The sequence below is a fragment of the Ammodytes marinus genome (genome assembly GCF_949987685.1).
Source record: "Ammodytes marinus genome assembly, chromosome: 2".
In the NCBI taxonomy this organism is placed as follows: Eukaryota; Metazoa; Chordata; class Actinopteri; order Uranoscopiformes; family Ammodytidae; genus Ammodytes; species Ammodytes marinus.
The window spans coordinates 18308674-18331825 of record NC_137231.1 but is presented as its reverse complement, the minus strand read 5'-3'; the positions used below and the strand labels follow the sequence as shown (position 1 = coordinate 18331825).

The 23152-nt window shown below is 40.9% G+C and overlaps 1 protein-coding gene across 1 annotated transcript in view; it reads right to left on the bottom strand.

Moving 5' to 3' along the window:
- osbp2b (oxysterol binding protein 2b) overlaps nucleotides 1-21060 on the bottom strand; it is a 59665-nt gene extending 38605 nt beyond the window's left edge. Inside the window, exons 1-2 of the mRNA XM_080038285.1 lie at nucleotides 20892-21060; nucleotides 14704-14912 (exon numbers count right to left, since the gene is read on the bottom strand). Coding sequence (XP_079894411.1) covers nucleotides 14704-14912; nucleotides 20892-21049 — 367 coding nt within the window. The 5' untranslated portion in view covers nucleotides 21050-21060. The remainder of the gene's footprint in view (nucleotides 1-14703; nucleotides 14913-20891) is intronic.
- Between the last annotated feature and the right edge of the window lie 2092 nt (nucleotides 21061-23152).

Genomic DNA, 23152 nt, shown 5'->3' with positions numbered 1-23152 from the left:
GAAGTGGGACAAAACAGGGTGCAATGTTGAAAAAATACAAACCCTATGTTTAGGCAAATTGAATTACATGTATGTATCCAACATATACTAAGCTACTGAGCTAAGCTTTGACACAACCTCCCAGCTTTTGTCCTTTTTATCAAAATGGGCTTTTTAGCTTGCCATTCCTTATTTTGTGTCAACAGCGTCAGACACCAAAAACACAAATTAATATTCCCTCAATTTATGCTAGACCCATGAGATGTATAGTGATCACACATATTCACCAAGACTGACAGAAGAATGCCACAAAAAATATTTTCAAAATGTATATGAATATAATTTTTTTTGACATCTGACGGTGTTGACATATTTAACGTTTCTTTAACAGAACAAATGGAGTTTTTCTAGTAGCCATTTGGTTTTTCTGTTGATGATAGGTGCTTGTATGAACTACTTCAGGAAAATAAAATTATCAAAACATTTAAAATAACTTCTTCAGAAATTGTAAGTCGGTGTTGACGTATCATGGTTGTGACGCATGACTTTAAAGATTTGGAATGTAAAATACTCTAAAACTATAACACTTATCAGAGCCTGTCTGACTCTAATGTAGAATCTGCAGAGGTAGAATGTGATAAGGGGTCCTTCATAGTGACAGCTGCCCCTTATTTTGGCTGATTTTCTTACATTTTAATGGATTGTCTGACGGTGGTGACAAAAGGTGTCCCACCACTTTAAAAACAAAATATAACATGCGTTTTTTATTAATATGAGAGATTATTTAGTGTTGCTTGTGATGAAGAAAACACTTTTAATCATTAAAGTACATTTTTAATAGGTTGTATTGCGTATGAAAGATTGAAACCCTCTCTGTGGACACACTGTTTTGGACTGTTTTGCTCCAGACATTCTATTCTTAATCCCTAATAACATCTACAATTTTAAATATTTTTATTTTTAAAGATAACAGCAGTTACATATGGAAGACGGCCTTTTGTCCCGGTTCTCAAGAATCACTGATATCACATATCAAATCGTAATCATAATATCTGTCAAAAAAATTGCAATGAGATACTTTCTCCAAATAGTTCAGCTCTAAATATTACCAACTCGTACTCAGCGCTGCAATAACAACTCTAAAATATTGATTCTCCTATTTGACAGTTAATGCTTTTAATGAAAACTCACTGTTTAGTTTGTGTAACTGTCTCTCATTGAACACACCAATAAATTAGAAAGATTTAGCAAGATCGTGATCCATGACTCAACAACCCCTGAAAGCAGCAAGATCATTATCCATCACACTTCACCAATTAGATAATGCAAGATAATGAGCTATCAAGGTAGTCATCAACCCAGGAAAAAGGTGACTGTCTTGAAAGAGTTAAGGTGACACTAGAGTACTCTCATAAGGTATATGAGCATTAGTATTTGAAAAATTATAAAGGATAAACGCAGAGCAAAATCTCCAGTCTCAAAAAAATGCATACAGTATTTGTTTTGTTACTAGGGAGAGATACAAGGAGAATGTCAACTGAAGTTTCATCTTCACAGGAACACAGCCATACGTCACTAACAACTGGTCATCAAAATGATGTGGAATCTCACATGGTAGTGCAGCTCCAAATTAGGTTCTCCATGTCCACAAAGCACTCAGAATAATTTAGTTGATCACAGCCGCCTAGTTACGCCAACAACTTGCCACTGAGAACATTTCATTGTCCGACTGCAGCTGTCACCGATTATCAATGAGTCAGCCTCCAATTCCATAAATGCATTTTTCCTTTTTTTTTGTATGTGGAGGGACTAACGTGTCCATTAAATAATAGAATAGAACAGGAATAGACTGATGTGATGTTGCTAAATAGTTTTTCTGGGATCAATGCAGGGAGACTTTTTGTGTGTGTGCTAAATGTGTGCTTTTGTTTTGATTTTGGAAAAAAAAACTTAAACAACTGCCTGATTATTTTACTAAAATGTAATTATGTGTAAGTCACAAAATGTTTCAGAGGCTTGTCATAAAATGCGATCCGGTTTGTAAGCATTAAGAATATACAAATGTTTGTATAAAGTAACAATTGCACTTTGTTTGTGGTTGCTTTTCCTCCCCTATATTTCACACTTCCTCCTTACAACTGGAGCAATAACTTTATGTAAGTGACAATGACAAGGGTGTCAATATAATATTACTATTTGGCATGTGTTTGCCTCCCAGTATTCTTTATCATGGGGAGTTGAGCTGTCTCTCTAAGGCATCTTATAGCTGTTTTATCTGTTACTTGTTAAAGAGCTCTCAAATTTACTGAGCTAACGTGCTTTCCACTGGCCCTGAGCCACAGCTTAACCATTGTTTCTTAAGTAATTTACATTAAACTAGTGCTGTAGTGTGTGCTCTACTAAGATCTGATCTTTATTTTTAATTTGCATGTTGGTTTACTTGGTTGATAAGGACAATGGGCTCTGATTTACGATCATAAAGTTAAGAGTTTAAATTTACTTATATTATCGACTACTACTTTTTTGTATAAGGACAAATCAAATGTCTTCCAAACTCACACAATGTATCCCTTTGGAGGCTATGCAAGATTTGGGCAACACCCATATAAACTAGGGGTTATTAAACGGGTAAAAGCACTTTGACACTATTTGAATATCAGCACTGATCCATAAAGGAGGACACAATTATGAAGGCTTTTTTACATTGTGCTGTGACACTAAGAGAAATTTGAGACACTTCCCTATATTCATATTGTGGAGAGTGTGCCAGAGCCCACTTTGAAAAGTCTTAAAACAACATGGCTTGTACCACCTTCGCCAAACTAATTTCAGTGAACAAACAGGCATAAACAGAGAGCCCTGGGCTCAAGAGCACAGCTGTCTAACTCAACATTGTCCAATTTTGCCATAGGCAAGATAACAACAGATGAAGTAAGATAGGTGGAAAGATAGAATAGGAGGAGACAGTGAAGGGAAAAGTGTGATAGCTAGCTTACACATTTCTTTATAGTTCCTTGAAAGGTTACAACATTATCATATACAGGAACCATGGAGTACTGTGTATATGATGCCATTGACCTGCAACGAGTAATAGAATATTGATTTGCTCTGTATTGTTATGTTATGAAGGGAGTGGACAGTGCATAGCTTATTAATATGTAGCCCTTAGTGACTGCCCTCAGCACACTACTACATCATAAGAGAGGTTTGCACTGAAGGGCAGGTTCTAGGACCCTGGGACACACAGCACGTCCCATTTTTACAGAGTCTGATGGTGCAATGACCTCTTCATTCACTATATGCGGACACAGACGCACGTTGCCAACACAACACGTAGCCTGGCAGGCTCTGACTCATCCATATGTAAATGTGAGGTGGAGCAGGCGCAAAAAGAAAAGAGAGGAAATGAGTGTGAGCGAGAGCAGCAGGGGAGAACGGAGGGGACGAGGGAAGACAAGAGAGAGGACATACTTCTCTTCTTAACGCGTGAGATGCTCACTGCATCGCGGAGGGAGGCAGCAGACGTGTGAGCATACATAGCGACAAATGACAGATGCCAGAGAAAGAGCAAGAAGGATGGAGGAATGCCAGCTACCTTTTTGAGACATACGATGAGGAGGGGATAGTGAGGATGAGGAAGGTTTTTGTGGTTGGACAGACAGAGAGGAGTGTGACAGCTCCGTGCTCCTGTGTTATAGCTTTAGCCATATAGCCGTACTGACCCTTGTTGAGTTTACTCAGGCAGCCCGAGTTGCAGAGGGAGCGGACCGCCCCTGACTCCCAGCAGCTCCGGCCCTTCATCCCACTCTCTGCAGGCCCAATCCCACTTCACGCTCCCTGAGACGCAACGCTGCCCCGGGCCACTTCATAATCCCAGCGAGGTGGGGCTGGGGGGGGGGGGCTAAGGCACCGACATTGCAGCGTGAACACACATACATGCAAACTCAGGTACAAACACATACACACACAGTACACAGAGACTGGGGAGTGGTGCAGGCGCTCCCGCCTGTAGTTGCTATCTCCTCTCCTGCATTGCTTCCCTGTCTTCCGGAAACACACGGGCGCTCGTCGTACATAGGTTCACAAAGCTCGGCACATTTACAATTCTCCTCCACATGCTTCCCTCAGTGCAGTGCAGTTTGAAGAGGGACGGAGGGAGGGAGGCAGAAAGGGAGGGAGGGAGGGAGGGAGGGAGGGAAAGAGTGAGTGAAGCTGAGAGAATATAGGACTCGGCAGCCAGCGGTCATACACAGAACCAGAATGCATTGCTCGCCCCCCCCCCCCCTCCCGCTTTTCTCCTGCTTTCGTATTTTGACAGAAAAAGCAGACTATTAAATGGCAGAGATGGTGTTAACTTAAGGCAAAAATGGAGAGCTTGTAGAGCTTATGTACGATGAGACACAAGAGATGAAAAATGTTTAAGGTACGGCATATTAACTCATAGTGGAGCCACCGGTCCAAGGGTGAAAGGTCAAATAAAGACATCCTTTAATAACAAGTCTATTTCCTCTCCCATGATGGTTGAGTCCCTCATATGTTGTCTTCTGTCAGAACCTGTATAGTGCTGATCACCTGCTGTTAATGGTCCAATTCAAATCTGACCTCGCGCAGATGTCAGTGTCAGCGTACCAACACAGCACAATTCTTGCTGTAGTCAGCCCCAAGCTGCATTACAAGCCTCCCTCCCTTTTCAAGGCGAGTGAAGGTTATCGTTTCAATATTACTGCCGGAGAACATATCGCACTGTACTATAACTCAAGGTCACCTTGTCCACCTGAACCAAGTCTCCTCACCTAAAGTTAACCGAGGGCTCCAGTAAACGTATGCTTTACTAATTCTAAATAACCCACAACATTTAATTGTATATCTAGTCAATGAAGCAGTCAGCTCAAATAAGTCAATAAGTCCAACATCTTTAACTGGGTCTATTGTAATAAGTAAGTAAGCAAGCACAAGAAAGGAAATGTCATGCACTGTGGTATTAAAATAAACTTTAGTACCATATATACTTTCTAAGGCTGTAACAATATGTGTATCGAACTGAGAATCGCGATACACAGTGCCACGATCCCGCATCGTGATGTGAGAAGGCAGAATCGTGAATTTAATTTTCTTTTTTTTAAAGTCTTTTTTTAGGCTTAAGTTTTGCATAAAAGGTTTGGTGAAGGAAGCTGTAGCTGTTCAGTGTTAATTTGTTTTCTAACTTGATTTTTGGTTTACAGCACAGTTCAATATTTTCTATTTTTCAACAGTATTATTTTGTTACAGAGAAGAGAGAATATATAAATAAATATCTTTGGTTATTTATTAATTCATGTTGCTTACATTGTTCTATTTGTAAAAAACTGTTCAGGTACATTAAGTTAAATGTTATTATAAATGTTATTTAAATAAAATGCTTTTCAAATTTCAAAAATCGTTGTATGTATCGAATTGTGGGTCAGGAATCGTGATACAAATCGAATCGAGAGTTTTTGTATCGTTACAGCCCTAATACTTTACTTTAATTTAACTTCATAGATGTGACACTTTTGTTTTATATTTAAATGTTTTATTGTTTTAGATCATTTCAGATAATATTGTTCAGCACTATTCAGACCTTGTTGAAAGTGATCTTTAGTAAGTGTTTGACCTTTTAATAACCTATTGTAAAGAAATAGCTTGCAGTTCAAACATGGTCTACGGGGTACATTTTAAAATGAGGTTAAAGCCATTGCAATCGTTAAGATAGTAAGTACAGTGTTTTTGATAATAATCAGTGTATTTTAGTTGGCATATACCATATAGGATGCCAAATCACATAACAATGTGAAACTGGGGACAGCAACACAGCCTCTCTGTTTTTTACACTGAAATAATCTTACCTGTATCAGTATTGTAATGAATATCTGGACCATGGTTTCAAGAAAAACATAGGCTGTAATAGTTTCATGCTACAACACCAATTCAATGTATAACAGCATGGATACATACAGGAAAACAGCTGTGCAAATTAGGCCAGCAGTGTACCAAGTCTCTCCCTTGATTGAAAACACTGCTAGCGTATCACATGAAGCGTGTCTACTATATTGTCTGTGTTGCAGGGGAAATATTGGATAACAGCAAAAACAGGTAAGAGGGATGGGGAGGGGGGCTGCCATGGACTGTACGTGAGGTCGGAGAAGTGCTGATAGGGAAGAATTGTTGGACTGTCAATAAATAATATTCCCTAGACGTCCCGGGGCATGTTCAAAGGGGGTATTGAAGCGTGAAACCTCAATTAATTCCATACTTGACCTTTATCACTTCTTTTCATACAGTTCAGTTTAACTGTGCAAAGAGAGTCAAATGTGACTGGAGATAAAAACAGGCTAAATGTGACATTTGCGCTCATTTTATCAACACCCTTTAAAATAAATCATCTCTAATTTTTGTATTTTGTATATTATTCTTAATGTAAAGCATACAGTTAACGTCCATGTGGTTCTGAATGGCCAGTTGGCATTATAATATTGTATTTATTAGGTAATACATATCCAATATAGAGTAAACATAGAGTATACTTTCGGGAACAGGTGTATTTATATACATACAAAACAAACACAATATATATAAATTGAGGTTATATAAAAACAATGTTGAAGCTATTTTAATTTTATAGGTCAAAAAATGACTACAAATACAGCACTCTAATTTCCAAATATAGATGAGTCCAATCTATACAGTATCCCCTCCATGAGAGAGGCCGAGATTAAAAATAAATATGTTTTAAAAACTCAAAGTTAAGCAGTTAATCCGACCCTCATTTCATTGTTAATTAACTGAAGGAGAAACAGTTTAAGGACAAACCATCTAAAGGTCAAACTTAAGAGAACGGGGGCGTTTACTGTTTATAGCAAGAGTTACAGTCTCATTAAGCCAAATACTGAATTAATACCCAGGAACCCAAACACTTCCCATAACCTGAATGCACTAATGATGGGCTCATTAATTACCCAGTTCAAAAAACGTCCCAATTCAAGAAAAACTGTTTGATCGTGGGACGGAACGGGTATAGCAGGAACATTACTTTTTAGAAGTTACAGGCTGCGTCTCTTCCAGCAGCAGTAGCCATATACAGTATATGTCACTGGACTAATCAATACCAAAATATCAAATTATGCTAGACTCGCTGTAGCTGAGGCAACCCAAGACAACTTACAAGACTTGCAGTGAAATACAAGCCTGAAACTAGGAGCGCCTAATGGTCTTACACTCCTCCTGTGGTGATAACAACCTGCTTATCCAAAGGAGGTGGAAGATCTTTAATTACCCACAAACGTAAGAGTTAAGAGTAATGGCTTCCTGTGGCAGCCTGCACTGGCTCATAGTGCAGAAAACATGCATCAAGTGGATGAGTTAGTAAACACAAACAGACAAAAATATTCATATCATAACCCCATGCAGCAGAGTAAAATAACAGCTGAATCTCCATAAACTGGGGTAATGAATCATCCAGCCCCATGTGCACTTATCAATGATGAATAAACTCAAGTCTACGTGGCATCTTTGCACTACAGCTGTTGGTGCTGGTGGGACTGCAAGTACTCCTGTGTGTTGTGCTGTGCATTTAAAAGGTGAAGTGAGCGATATATTTATGTTAATATACGTGTTAAATCGCTTTATATTCATACAGTGAACAATTATATAGTGTGCGCGTTTCATAACACAGGTCTCTCAGTTACTCGCTCTGCATGTAATTGGCAAATAAACTTTTCTGGGATCCCACAACCTGATATCCAATCAGAAGAGAACGCTACAAACCGGCACCCGTCTCACTGCCGGTGCAGCACAGAGAGTGACAGAGGTGTGAATGTTTATGTGCCTACAATGGCGGAGCAGTAAAAATCCTTCACAATGTCTGTTTTGATGGTTATTATCATGTTTGATCGCACTTACGGATCTGAGATGATGCTAGATGACTCGCTGCTTGAAGACCGCAGTGCTTTAATGTGGTGACGTAGGGATGAGGGAGGGGACTTCTAACTGCAGTCACTGACAGGAAGTTAGCTTAAAGAACCATTTCGCTCACAGCACCTTTAACATTTCAATGTTTGAGTCCTCTTTAGACATTTCCATGCACGTATCTTGAAGCATTTAGAAGCATCGTAGTTATCAATTATGCAAACACAGATGCTACAAAATCGGATGAAATAACCTTGTCCATTAGACAAAGAGTAAGAAGACCGATAATCAATTTTACAAACTGTGCCATTACTTCAACATAGCATACCAGACATTTTGACAAAAGTCTTGAGAATTGCCTTGATATTCCCTTGCTATAACTTTTAGGTCTCATACAATAAAAGTTCAAATTTGACTTTTTTTTTTAGGTCTTGAATACATTTGTACTTAAGTATGTGAAGAAGTGGTTAACTAGTATCAACTAACTGACATGGTTGCTGACTAGAGTTAAAGAAATGAGGTGAATGTTCAACACTTGCTCATTACAGAATTGTTTCAGTTCAGAGTGTGTGGGATGTCTTGTATGTACAGTTTAATAGGCTTAAGGTCAGGTCTCGGAATTTCCAAATACTGTAGCAAAGTTTCAACAGTGAAAAAATGCTGTGGAAGAAACTTCTGTGCTATTGTGTCATGAGTCATTATCACATTGTGGGACCTGACCACTCTTCAATAAATTGAATAGCTCTATATATGTTTATTTTTTTTTACATATATTTGTATTAAAGATTTATTCTAGAATGAGGATAGATGTGTGTCCAACCAATCAGGGTAGTTTACTGCTAGCAGTTAGCGAGCTATTTATCACAGCAACACCAAGTAACGAGTGTGTCGGTAATAGGTTTTATCTAAATCTGCTACAATGGCTTAATTAAGAGCTGGTAGATCAAATCCAATATATTGCTAAATGCTGACTTACTGTAAGGTTTATTTTAGCTGAAACAGAGCTTTGAACCAATCATTTTGTGTCCATACAGTATATATCTGAGTATTGTTACTAGGCAGCGCTCCACCTCTTATCTCCACAAACATAAACGTATCTCCTCTGACTCCACTTGCTCTTGCCATTTGAGTTTCAATATGTTTGAAATGTGACATTAATTTAACCTCGCGTTACTGTAGAATTTCACAAAACTATCAGGAATTCACCAGTGGCTGTAAGTTGCTCATACTATTGAGTGAGCAAACCACAAGGCCCTGGTATTTGTGTAGCCATCATGTTGAGAATCAAAATGTTCCTTCAGAAAACCAAATACTGTTTAAAATGTTCAAATGAACAAATAGAAAATAAACACCTTCAGAGATTATTGAAGGTTTCGATTCGTCTATTACTGTATCACAGTGACTGTACGTCCAAGGACCGTGTGGTTGCTTTGATCCACTCCAGTATATGTCATTGTGGTTATAATGTATTTGTTTCGACACATGGATCAATTGACTTAGATTAACGCACCTTAGATAGAAATGGCTATCCTATAGCTTCACACACATGCAAACTTGAATGTCAACGTCTTACACATGACCTTAAAAAGTACTGCTATTTATTTACCTATTTATTTTTTGTGTTTTAAGTGTATACATAAATTAGAGGAAATTATTGCAAACAATGATGGGAAAGATATAACATCAGATTTTCCTCTTTATATACTGCACCAAGTCTTGTTGCACCAGCTGAAGTAGCATTCCTGAACTAACCAGTACAAAGGTGCCGACAAGTAACAACGTTACATAGAAAGACATGGACAATGCCCCCAGCCAAGGAGACCAAAAAAAAGTCCTTTTCCAACCCCATTACCATTGCTGCCTGATTCAGGATGCTACAAAGCCTGACTCTGCTCTTAGCAACATAAAATGGCACAAACAAGAACTAAAGGAAAGGAAATAGTCGTGAGAACGCAACTGAAAGCCACCATAAGATATTTACAAAACATGTTTCCCTTTCCATCTTTCTCCTGATAATTATATCATTATACTCTTCTTTGTTTACCGGTAAGCCACAGACCAGACAATTCTAATAAAATGGGTATTAACATAAATAAACAGTGTATAGTTGTAGCTCCCAATGTTCAGCTTAACTATTCTGTCATAAGTAAACATATTGAATCAGGAGCTTGGCTGAAAGGAAAACTTCTTTATAGAAATCATTCCCCACTGCTCTTTGCATAAAATGCCAAATGGACAGTTACAACCAATTTTGTTCACAGAGAACTCAGCTTACGACAGTGGCAGTTTCAACAAAAACAAAACAAGATCTTGGGGAAAATTCTTTTAGCCGCCTGTGTGGAAACAAGCAGAAGTGGGCATAAAGAGCAGCACCTGAGAAGTGAAAAAGAAGTGTAGCAACTCAGGAATCCACTAAGAGGATAAAAAAAAGAAAAACCGAAGCTGAACACTGAACTTCTATTGTACAAGCTGAATGCCTTCCAAATCATTTAACTGATTGATATTCTAAAGACCTGCCTGCATGACCGTTTTCAATTTCTCAACTTCTCCTCGCTGCTGATAAAGCAAAAATCTACAGCGTGAGCGACAGAAAGACTGGGACACAATGTAAGCTTAATAATGAATTCTAGTTTCATGCAGTTTACAGCAGGTCATTGGACACACTGAGCCATTCAGAGGAGACCAATCCCAGAACAACAAAGGGGCAGTGCAGTCAAACTAGTGATATAGTGTGGATTGTGTAACAACAATGCAGTATTTTAATAGCACTTTCCACTGACTGTATTGAGTCCTGATAAACATAATTTTTTAGATTCATCAATTAGGAATGGTCTATTACCATAACACCTCAGTAAGAGACTAAAGACTAGACAAGAAGCGGAATATTCAAACCTGAGGACACACACACAATAAATGACTGAACTCTGATCTCTTTGTCTCCATCTCCCTCGCCATTGGGGACTGAGCTGATCTAGCAAATCGACCACTGCCGGCACACACTTTAATATCCAAGATACAAACAAGGGCACGCGATTTAGTTGATGAGGATAAGCATGCCATCTGTTATTTCTAAATGTACTTTCATGAGCTCAAGAGGTAATGCAGGCAATAAAAATACACAATTCGAAAACAGAATTGAGATAAATACACTAGAAGTGAGTGTGTTCCGTAGCAGTCTAGCGAGAGCGACGTCATTTAAACATCTGTTATCAGAAAACACCGGACACTTTATTATCAAAACTTAAAGCTATGTTGTAGGTCATAAAAAGGATGAAACTGTTACTGTATACATTTGCTGTCTGAATTTATTGCCATGCAGACTGGTGCAATAAAACTAACGCAGCACACACTCAGTCCTACAACCTGAGACTCCTGCCCTGCAGAGAAAGATTCATCCCTTTTCACCAATTGAAAAAAAGAGCAAAACAATAAATACAAAAAAATTATCAGTTTCTAACTCTATCTAACTGGAGAACCATTTTTCCTGTTACTGTATTTTTAAAATAATTTTCCAATGTTTTCCAATTCCAAAGCGGAATTTTTCTCCTTAATGAGCTTAGGTCATTTCCAGGACATACAGTATCTCTACCTCTGTCTAACAGACACAGCCTCTGTCTAACAATGAAGATTACATACAGTATATACTTGATTTATCCACTGCAAATCAGCCCATATTCACCAATAAACTGTGATAAAAGCATTTGTACATGGCTGCATCTAATCATCTACAGATACATATGTATACACATAAAGACGCGCACACACACATACACACATTCCTAATGGAAAGAAAGCTGCATACTTACAAGAGAAAAATTGTGCCTTATCCTGCTTCTATTACGCCCTTCCAGAGTTAAATAAATGAATGTAGGAAGCAGAGGGTCATTCCATTTGGGATTAAACCCGCTGCATGAAAAGCAGAGAAAACTGCTTAGTGGGAGAGGAGGAGGACAGAGATAGAGGGAAGGGGCTGGAAAACCTGACGGAGAGGAAGAGAGAGTGCTGGAGAAAATGTTGGGGGTAGTAGTAGGAAGACAATCGGGACCAAGAGAAGGGGAAAAAATTAGCTTGTTTGAGGAGGTTGTCCAAATCTGTCCTCACAATGTCCCCTTTAATAGTCCCATTGTTTCAGGACCATGGACAGAGCCCCACCTTACTTACTACCTTACTTAAAAGGGAGTACAGCAGGAGATACAGAAGAGAAATAATAGAAAAAAAATTGAAAAATAATCCAAGGAGGAGGATAAACGTAAATATCTGTAATAATTGAACCACTGCGGGTAGCGTTTTCAGTACACACATAACCAGAGTCCACTTTAGCAAAAAATACTTAATCGCCAGATTGACTTACTGATCAAATGCTGATGCAGATCAATTCACTCTTCGAGGTCAGGCTGCTGTTACTCTCCTGCCAACCTCAGCCGTATCCGTCAGAACTCAGCTACACCCAGAGAAACCAGTGACCAGATGAGTGCTTCCAGCATCTATGTATTTCCTGATTTTTTTCCACCAGCTTCCACTAAAACTCAACCAATCAAGCACATTTTCACTTGCGTTAAATTGAAATAGGAGTGCATGTCAGGCTCGCAAATTCAAGTCACCACTGGAACAACTGATTGAACGGGCTCTGGTCTCTCTTTCACAAGCAGATGCAAAAACAAGGCGGGCAAAACCCTTTCTTGTTGAAGTGAGGGGAAACACTGCCACCTGCTGACCGTATGCCTCAGACTACAATACACACACACACACGCACACACACACACACACACACACACACACACACACACACACACACACACACACACACACACACACACGCAGTATAGCCTCAGTAAGCTGTTAGAAATCCAATCCAAGACTAAATTAGAACAAGATGCACTCGTGGAAGGACAGGCAATTTACAAGAGACTGCTTTATAAATGGAAAGCCTGTCGAAGTGACACCGGCACTAATGAGAAATTCAAGTAATTGATTTGGGGTGCAGGTCAGTTGTTCATTGAAAAGAATCTCATGCCTGAAGAGAGATATTTTAGATTTTGAGTCTCAGGAGCTTTGCGGTGTGTTATTGGATTTTAGAAGTCAAAACCTTATTCTACGGCTAAGATGATAAAAGTTAAAAGCACGAGTCAGAGATGGAAATGAAATTACAAGCCATGTCAATGATATCAAGTTCTGACTTTGGTCTTTATCTACATCTACACACATGATTGTGGCCAGGCCACAGATAGATTAGGTGTGAAAGGAAATGTTAGTAAAACACAAAGACTCGCACATATTTTTTCTCTAAGCTTTCAAGCAGTTACTGTTAAAGATCTCCTATTATACTACTTTTCTGGTCTTAATATCTCATTAATGACTCCTATAGAGCAACCTGACACGAATCACAGCACAAAAAAACTATGTAGATTTTCGGGAAATGCTTCCTCTGATCTGGGCGCTTTAGCATTTTCTGTCCACAACCGGCTTCGTCCTTCTCCGCCCCCTCGCCCCCCTCCTGCCAACCCCACTCCTTTGTGATTGGTTACCTTCCGGAACACGAATGCGATCCGGTTTTGTGTTTTTGTGTTTTTGAACACAGGTTCTGAATGACAGTGGTACAATCTATGCAATGTAGGCAACAGTGAACCTGCTATGTAGAATGGCAGCAGCCTCACTCTGCAACATCTTAGATACACAGAAGCAGGTAACTTTGTATGATTTTAATGCACTGAAATCTCTCTGAGATTCAGAAGTTCACTGAGGATGGTGGGATGGAAAATTAAATCTTAATTTTGTCAGATTACAGATTGTAATTCTAAATGTATAATATTCATGTAGCTGGAACGCATGCTGTTCCCTTCACCTTTCAAACACTTACTTTTTTTTGTTAGTTTGTTTTACAGAAAGGCATTAAAGCTAATTCCTGCATTTCATCATTTCTAAACTCAATCACTGGCTACTGGAATGGGTCCAATAGGAATATGCATACAAACAAGGATGCTCAAATTAAATATGTGGGTATTTACATAGCCTAACCTTTTGATGATTCAAATATACCATCATTCCTCTCCTGCTTACTGGAAGTGGTGAGCTAAAAAGCCTTCACATTCTTTCCCAGTCTATATTTAGTGATTTGACTTTCAAATGGAGGCCAGAGGAATACATAGCCTGTCTCGGTCTCTGTAGACCTGTCTGTAAAAGACAGGCTTTGGGATGACGCCAGGGTGAAATGTGAAGAAAAACGGTCCTCCCTGGCTTTTCCCACAACCTCTGACCAGCAACACTTAATACAACCATACAATAATAAGTCCCCTTAGAAGGGAGTGAGTTCCGTATTCAGGAGGGAGCTGAATAGAAGCCCTGTTTTTACGGTACCATTTACATACTTGTGCTTTCCACCTTGACCGAGCAGACGGCGCTGCCCTCTTCTGGCTTGCATTGGAATCCGAATTACATTAGGGTGTGAGCTGAAACACCAGCTGTGCTTAATATCAAATGACACGGGAAGCTTGAAAATCAAATATATGAAAAAGAAAATATACAGGCTGGTCTGAGGACCATGCTGGAAATGCCAAACCACTGGTGAACAAACATGTCACTAAACTAACAAAGTGAATCACAAGATAAACATTCACTGTATTTTTGCCCAAGACTGTATCAGCCCAGCCTTTTTTTAATCAAGGTTAAATCATGAACATAATTACGGTCTCGCATCAGTGCATTATAGGTGTATCGCACTGCTTCAGCTTGCACTATTAAAAAGCTTGACATGCAGCTTAAATTTTCAATATGAGTAGCTCTGCTTGATCCAGCTGGCCTTACCGGACTGGTCGTTCATCATGCGGATGGCTTTTGCTTTGGCCAACTCCAGTGCCGTGACCCATCTCTGCCGCTCCACTTCCGTGCTAGCCTTCAGGTGGTAAGTGCGGCCCCCGCTGCTCAGAACAATATTACAGGCGTCCTCTGTGTCGATGTGTGCCGTGGCCAAGTTGATTGTTCCACGACACGTGTGGGCCATCTCTGCCTGCGTCCTGCCATAAAAAAATACCAGGAAGAAAAAGAGTCAGAAGAAGACAGAGAAAAAGGGAGAGAGAGAGAGGACAAACACAAACAAGACAGAGCTGAGGACCTCATTTGTCACCCCTAGAGTATTGCAGGTTGGATACAATAGGCATTCCTATGGCAAATAAGCACAAGCAGGGAGGCAAGGAGGGACAGAGAAAGAGTATGCAAGGATTTCCTTTGAAAAGCCAAGCAGCAGTGGAAGTATTATAAGCGTTATTGCACTGAACATACACCTTCTCCATTGCACATTTTTCCATTGGTGAAACCTAAACGGCATTAGTTAATATTAAATAAACAAATGGAATGGTTTGAGGCTTCTTATTCACTCAGTGTGACCCGCCTGCCCGCTGTGAGTGTGTTGTATTGTGGGTATTCTGTGTAGCCTCCACGAAGGCCGACTGTTGCACATTCAGTGGGACACAGTAGTCTAGATAACAAGGCCATTGTCTGGCTCCAAAGCCTCTGTAGTGAACCAAACCAAACAAAGAATAACTGTGTGAACAAAGAGAGAACAGAGTGCTAGAGGTGGCAAAAAAAGAGAGAGGGGGGGAGCAGCGGACAGAGCCAAAGCAGCAGAGCAAGAGATTAGGACAAAAAGCAATGGCATGAGACTGTCGTACTTACAGTATGTGAACTGTGCAAGTCTCAAAGGCTTTACAATGTCTGCAAAGCCTGACAGTGTGCACAACAGCAGCAAACATGTTAATAATATTGAACAAAATCTAAAACAAAACAATACTGTAAGCTAGTAAATCGTATAAGTATTAGACATTTATTCTACATTATGACACTATGATGTTTTTAAAGTAAGTAGTTCCTTCACCCTCAACTGCTCTACTAGAAGATTTAACAAAAACTGGGAACCATTTACAAATATACAGCACGTGAATAATTCACCCAGCCTGGAACTATGCTTTGGTGTTGATAGTGATCTGTCCAATTTAATTAAACAGACTAGGATGCACACGGTTGTTTTGTTGTTTAGTTTGTTTATGCGTGTTTCTCTTTTGTTTATACATTTTTTGTGATCTGTCACTTTTCAGATGTTGTTTGTTTTTTTCTGTCTTGTATCCCTCATCTTCCTGTTAATATCTTTGATGGTAGAATATGCCAATGTGTCGTCTGATAAATAGAAAATTCTCAAAAAAATAAAGTGATTTAAAAAGAAAAAAGTAATAGAGTTCCAACAACAAATAGGATTGACTGACAAGATGAAAATTCAATAGAAAAATTGCATTCACAATTCTGTGTGTTGGAAAGCTGGCTGCCTCTCATTCTGTCACATTTACACAAGCTGAGTTGCAGGGGGGGATGGACCACCATGGCCCCTCAGAGAGCATAGTGCATGCAGCTCTTCACTGCAGCAATACACAGCTGATTTAGCTGATTAACACCCTCGACCAGAGAGCGGCCACTATTCAGGGAAATCACATGCTGTGGTGGTTGTTCCAATAAATATATCCATAACCCTCAGTGTCACATGATTGCCCATCCATGCTCTTGGAAAACAGCCACTTTGAAGCATGCAGCAAGGCAATCATGTGGATGTGTCTGTATTGGTCTGTTTGGATGCTATTCATTCGTCCTCAACGAGCCCTCACTGCCATGAGCAGCTGCCCTTCAGCAGCACTAAGCTCTAAACCAGCTCGTCTCCATTGACACTGACGAGGTGGATGCAGCCTTACTTTAGTCAGAGGTTGAAGAAGTGTAATGATAAGTTATGCCAGGCAGTGATTTCCCTCACGCTGCTTCTACTTGTTCAAGTCATGTCTTGTTGTTACAATTCCAATCGTGAACAAACACTTCAGTGTACCACTCTTCTGTTGGCTCTCTGTGCACAGACAAGGCTGCACTGGGGCCATGGGAAGCGGGCAGGTATCCTGAACCGCCTGGTTTCTAGCCCAGCTGAGCTCAGTTTCAGAGTCTTGGCTATAAGTGGGTCAACAAACTGTACGTGATTGTGATGAGTAAGAGGAGCTCCACGCCGATCGCTGCTTCTGCCCTGTGGGAAGGCGAGGCCATGCAAAGGCCGGGAAAGTCAAACAGTAAAAGGAAACAAAAAAAGCTGGGAAAGAGAGATAAGGACAACAGAGGCAAGAGTTTGAGAGGGTGCAAAGGGGAGTGGGCACAGCGGAGGGTATGACAAAGAGGGTCCCGCATGTTGCGTTATTATGGCAGGAGAGAATTGCAGTGCTTTACCTGTCAGTCCCCTGTGCACATATCCTCACAAAACACAAATCCACCGATCTGGAGCATGTAATGACAGAACAACAACCAGTGAACAACACAGAACAGACGGCCACAAGCATGAGGAGACAAACACAGAAAGACAGACAGGGGGAGAAAGGACATGGTATCCAGAGCATGAAAATGTAGAAAGGCTTTGTTTTGGCTGGGGGCCGGCTTAAACATCACAAGACATGGAGGGAGAGATAAACGCTGGGGAACATGTCGTGCCGAAGAAGACGGGAAGGAAACACGATACAGCAAAACCAAAGCAATGATACTGCAACACGGACAGCATGACATGACCTGCTGAAAGACTCTTATTTCTCTCTCTCTCTCTCTCTCTCTCTCTCTCACACACATTTACACACACACACACACACTTACACACACACTGTAGCCTTGTGCTAAAACCAACGAAGAACCCATTAACAAGATTAGATCACAGCATCCACATCTCTTGCTCCAGACACTCTGCTGATGTGTCAGTCTAGCAAACCGAGCTCAGGCCAGGCTGCTTTACCCTCCTGGCAAGCTCGCCATCCTTGCCGCCAAGACTCCCTTCACCCAGGAGCTGAGTGTGCCGGAAGTGACGCCAAAACCTGACACAGAAAAGGTGCCAACCCCCCCACTGAGCACTTTTGATACTCTCTAGTTACTCTCCTGCAGCTGAGAAGGAAACGTGGCAGCCTGGGCTACCCTACTATGAAAGACACGGCCGGGTTCAAGAATATGGCGTCTCCAATTGCACTCAAAGCTTTTAAAGCCCTGTAATCTTCCCTGAAGTCTGAGAGTGTTATAACGGGAAGGAAAAGTCAATTAGGGAATTAAAAAATGAAAGAAGTACAGTAGGAATGAGGGGGAGAAATAACTTGTTATTGGTGGTTGAATATGGCACAATGAGGCTGTTTCTTTGAATTAAACCAAAAGAAGAAAAAAGAAAGAAAAAGAAAAGACGAAACTTAAGCTGACATGGAATAAAAGACATCCAGCCTTGCAGTGTCAGGGTCAAACATAATCAATAACAAGTGCAATGTCGAATGTCTATAAAAGTCATTACAATTTAACAGGCACAAGTGCTGAGTGTGTCGATCTGTCCACTCAAAGCAGTCAAAGCACCGATTATGGTCCTCCAATGCCCTTTGCCTTCTCAGCTACAAGTAAGTGATCTAAGCCTTTACTTTCACAACAGCATGTGTCCCAGCATGGGAATTAAATGGATCCCTCATGTTATTGGTTGGATGAGTCACTATTAATTTAAATATAAACTGGCTGTTTGAAAAGAGAAAACAAAATACTGACCCCTGAAAATCAAACAACAATGCATGTTGGGCTTGGCTGTGAAAAATCCTTCCCTTAAGGGTCTAATCCATTATGAAATGTCTAGTCATCAAATCGCACCATACACTTAGATGACAAAAGGGGGCTACATGTTTCTTACAGTGCTTCAACTATGTCCAAAGAATTGCAAAGACTAAAAGCAGCAATAATATAAGGCTACGGATGACACATATCTCTGTGTATCCGCTATCCCTCTTATAATTGTGGAACGAGATGTCCTGCAGAAGTGTCGTCAGAGAAGCAACACAATTATCGCTTGACATACAAAAAAGACACTTTCATTGTCATTATCTGATTGTTTCCCTTTTACTTCGCTCACAATAAAATGTGCAGACAGTCGGCCATTGGAGGCAAAGACAGTGGAACACAAAGCCTGAAGTCAGACAGTGTGGTCTGCCAGGAAAAGATCAGTGGAGGGGACGACTGGCACGCTTCACTGCCTCTGTGCTCAGATGTCGACGGGCTACCTTTACTTCAGGGACAGCAGTCACCTAACAACATAATGGACTATTAATAAAGGGTAGAGACAACACAACAGGCTACTTTCCTATCTTCCTATCTTCTCTATCCAATCTGAACATTTATATTTTCAAAGATTGCATTTATGAACCCCTATACTGACAATAACCCGCTCTGCATTTAAACATGGCAATGAATCTCTTCCTGTCCCATGGCTCCATGTTGCACACTTACCTCCCAGCGGAAAACGACATTTGAAAAGAAAATTATCATAGAGCGATCTGCTTTGTGTCAAGTTAATGATTGCTATTACTTCAAGCGATTACAGTTAACATCAAGACATGAAGCTTGAAGGTACACGTTTTCATTTCTGATTTGTGAATACATTTGAATTTGCAGTCACAGCTTTGACTGATAGTAGGCCTACTGTTAGCAGAGAAAGAATAACTCTGATGTGGACCAAATGTGTGTATGCAACACACAGGTCGTCCTGGGCTTTCTGGTGTGGTGGGATCATTAATTATTTCATACTCATCCCATAGTGCAAAAGGTTCAAATGTTGGGCCTATTAATTAATAGGAAATATGGGAGTGGTTTTGAGAATGTTGACATCGCAGTCAGGTGGCTGGGAAGCAAACATGCAAGAGCAAAGCGATGAAAGCAGTGATGTCAGAGTATGGCTCTTTTTAGAGATTTCAACAGCATCTGACTGTCTTCTATGCAGCAAAAATGAAGCAGGCGGAAGCTCAGATGAAAACTCTGACAATGCTCCGACCTTTGATTTCAGACCATTTTGTCATACATAGGCCTACTCTTCCCAAGGTCAGGACTACACCCTGTGACAGGTATCCACCTGCCAGCAGGGCTGTAGTTGACCGAGAATGAAAAAGTTCTTGCTGCTGCTGCTGTTGTTGGGGAACATTTAGTTTGTTTTAGTCATTCAACCTTTGTTGGTCTTAAGTTACACAGGTTGATCTTATGACATATTACAGTCTATAATAATTTAAATGAGCCCGTACAATATACAAAATGTGTTAAGTGCAGACAGAAAGACTAAATCTACTTTATGTAGGCTAGTCATTGTTTCCATGTTGTGCATCTTGAGACAGACAGACACACACACACACACACACACACACACACACACACACACACACACACACACACACACACACACACACACACACACACACACACACACACACACACACAAGCGCGCACCTGTAGAAACTTGACTCCCTGCAAGACGCACCTGAGCCACAGGTGTTAGGCTAGCGTTAGCTTACAATTACTTAACTGATAATCAGAGTAAGAGTGAAGACACGATAACAATAGCGACATGTATCATAGCCTACTTAGTAGATTGGCTCAGCTCTAATGCAACAATGAGTGGATATTCTGCGCAAAAAGATGATACTCATCAAAAATAGAAGTTTGAAACAGTGACACTGGCATGCAAGTAAGTAATTAGGAGGCCGATACTGTGCTTACTACATGTTTACAGACCGGTAGTCGTGTTGTGACGAAGGGACATCTAGATCTTTCAACTCTCACGAGCCAGCTGGCCAGCTGCTGACTACAGCTAGCGGGCTAGCTCAGTATGCTAGTCACCGTTGGTACCTCCTGTATCCACATTTCTGCCACATAACTGAGTTATAAACCTTTGCTGACACCGCTGCTGATTGTACGTCTCTCTGTGTACGTGCCGTTCAGCAACATACAGCCAGTCAAAGTCAAACGTGTGCGTGTGTGTCGCTGTCAGCGTAAATAGGAGGAAACAGACAGCTGACTGTCCGTTTGACAGCTAGCTTTCGCCTGGTGCTGCTAGCCAGCTGTAGTGATGCGCTGACACACGCTGTGCTGTCCCGTTCATTTTTAAACAAATAACTCTGGCACACCGCGTCTGCAATTTTTTTTACCTGTAATAGGAGAGCAGGCCATTGCTGAGGACAAACCATCGCCGCTGGTACCCTTTCAAATAGTTGGTCCATTTAAAAAGCCAGCCCTTGTAAGTGTCCGAGCCTGGTGTCGGGGCCGCGGAAGACGCGGATGCCGAGCCCTTCCCTTGCTCGCTCATCCTCCTCTCCGCCGCACGCAGAGGGCTGCAGGATAAACCGGGGACAGGGACACCACACCACCTGGGCGACGACGTCAGCACTGACCGCTGAGCTCGACGGAGGCAGGTCCGGTAAGGGCGACACAGAGACCACCGTGAACCCCACTCACATGACGACGGAATGGACACCAAAGGGAAGGATGAGAAGTGATGCCAAGACACTTTGCTGATGCAGACTGCAGCGGACCCATAGCACAGAGCTGCAACGGATAGAGAGGAAACCCCTTACATGGCCTCCGCTTACTCCAATAAGGCTGCCTCAGGTCCATGGGCTGCCTCCAAATCAACAAGGATTTCCATGGCGACTGTGCCAAACAAGTTGTGGCGTTAATCGTATGAAGGTGCGGCTGCCAACCTGGCCACTCGTGCAGTGTTGGAAATGGCCGCTCTATCTATTCAAGTCTATGATTCAGACCTTGCACCACGTGATGTTGTTATCTAAACATTCCTAAACATTTGACATGCTGGCGGCTGATTTCAGACCATGCCTGACACAGGTGGGTAGACAGGTCTAAGATAGACACCTAAAAGTACACACACACACACACACACACACACACACACACACACACACACACACACACACACACACACACACACACACACACACACACACACACACACACACACACACACACACACACACACACACACACACACACACACACACACACACACACACACACACACACACACACACACACACACAAACACACAGTCAATGATCACAGCATGTTAGTTATTTGATAGGAAGTTCGTCTTATTAGGCCTATTCAGTGTGGAAAAATGGAATTCATAGACTTGAGGTACGAACCAGCCTATGGTGATGGGATCAGGTGTCTTTATTACTTACACACTGGATTACCATGCGGGTAAAGCAGACCATTTTCCTAGGAGGTCTTAGGTCCCTAATGTCCCAAGGGCCTATCCTGTAGATTGATTTTTGATAGTTTCCTTCATTAGCCTATTACTTAATCGTTAGGCTTGCAAGTACTCAATCATTTTAGTTTATTTTGTGCTTGCATGGTCCACCTTGAATACAATCACTCACTATCACCACAAACTGACTGACATTTGTGCAATTAATCAGCAATTTGGAAGGAATTGTGCACAAGCCTACATGAAGCTGTAGAGGTGTATGGGAGGGGGTAAAGGAATCACATTTTGCTCAAAGACAAACTGTGGTATTATCTACAGGGAAAGTGGAGGGAGATGATCCATGGATATATAATGTGTTGTACTCCTGTCAGCCAACCTTGAGTCAGGTTAGTACCATAGACAGTGACTTATGTAGGCCTATCATTCAATTAATTATTTGATTTGTTTATATAGTTGTGTTGAATATAATCATGTAGTCTCCAATTTAAGCACAAATCCAATAATTGGATGGGGTTCAGTGCGTCATGCCTTTGATAACATCGCGTTTCCACAGGGTGGCAATGTTGTCAAAATGATCTCCATGTGTGGTGTATTTGTTGCACAGGATTGAAAAGTGACCACAGAGAGGTTGCTGTTTTCAAATGCATTTTAATAATCCATCATGTGTCCAAAAATAATAATTACTCACAGTACTAACAAAGTAAAAATAAATACAAGTAATGTTTCTGATAAAAAACTGTAGCCCTTTTTATTTGGAAACAAGCAGCAGACGAACAGATGAGAACTCATGCTACACACTGTTGCTTTCTAGTGAACCTCTGTTACAAATCTCTTTGTATTCTTTGCTAGAAAAAACAAAACAAAAACGAATACAGCCATCTGCCCTGGTTGAAGGGTTTGACACTGCATCTCGGAGAAAATCATGAGCTTGTGCTCTCACATGTCAGTGAAAAAACGACCATCACATTCACTCCACTCAGCTGCTCATTACAGTGTCAGAAAACCATGTATTACAAAAATTAAACACAATATCAAATTTAAACATCAGTGCAATTAAACCCTGACCTGTTGGCTCTACCAACAAAAGCATGCAAGTCAATAACTCTATGAATCACTCTTATATACAATGGGTCTGCTTACTTTCAGTGCAGCAATGTTCACAAACTACCTAGCTAGGCCTAATCA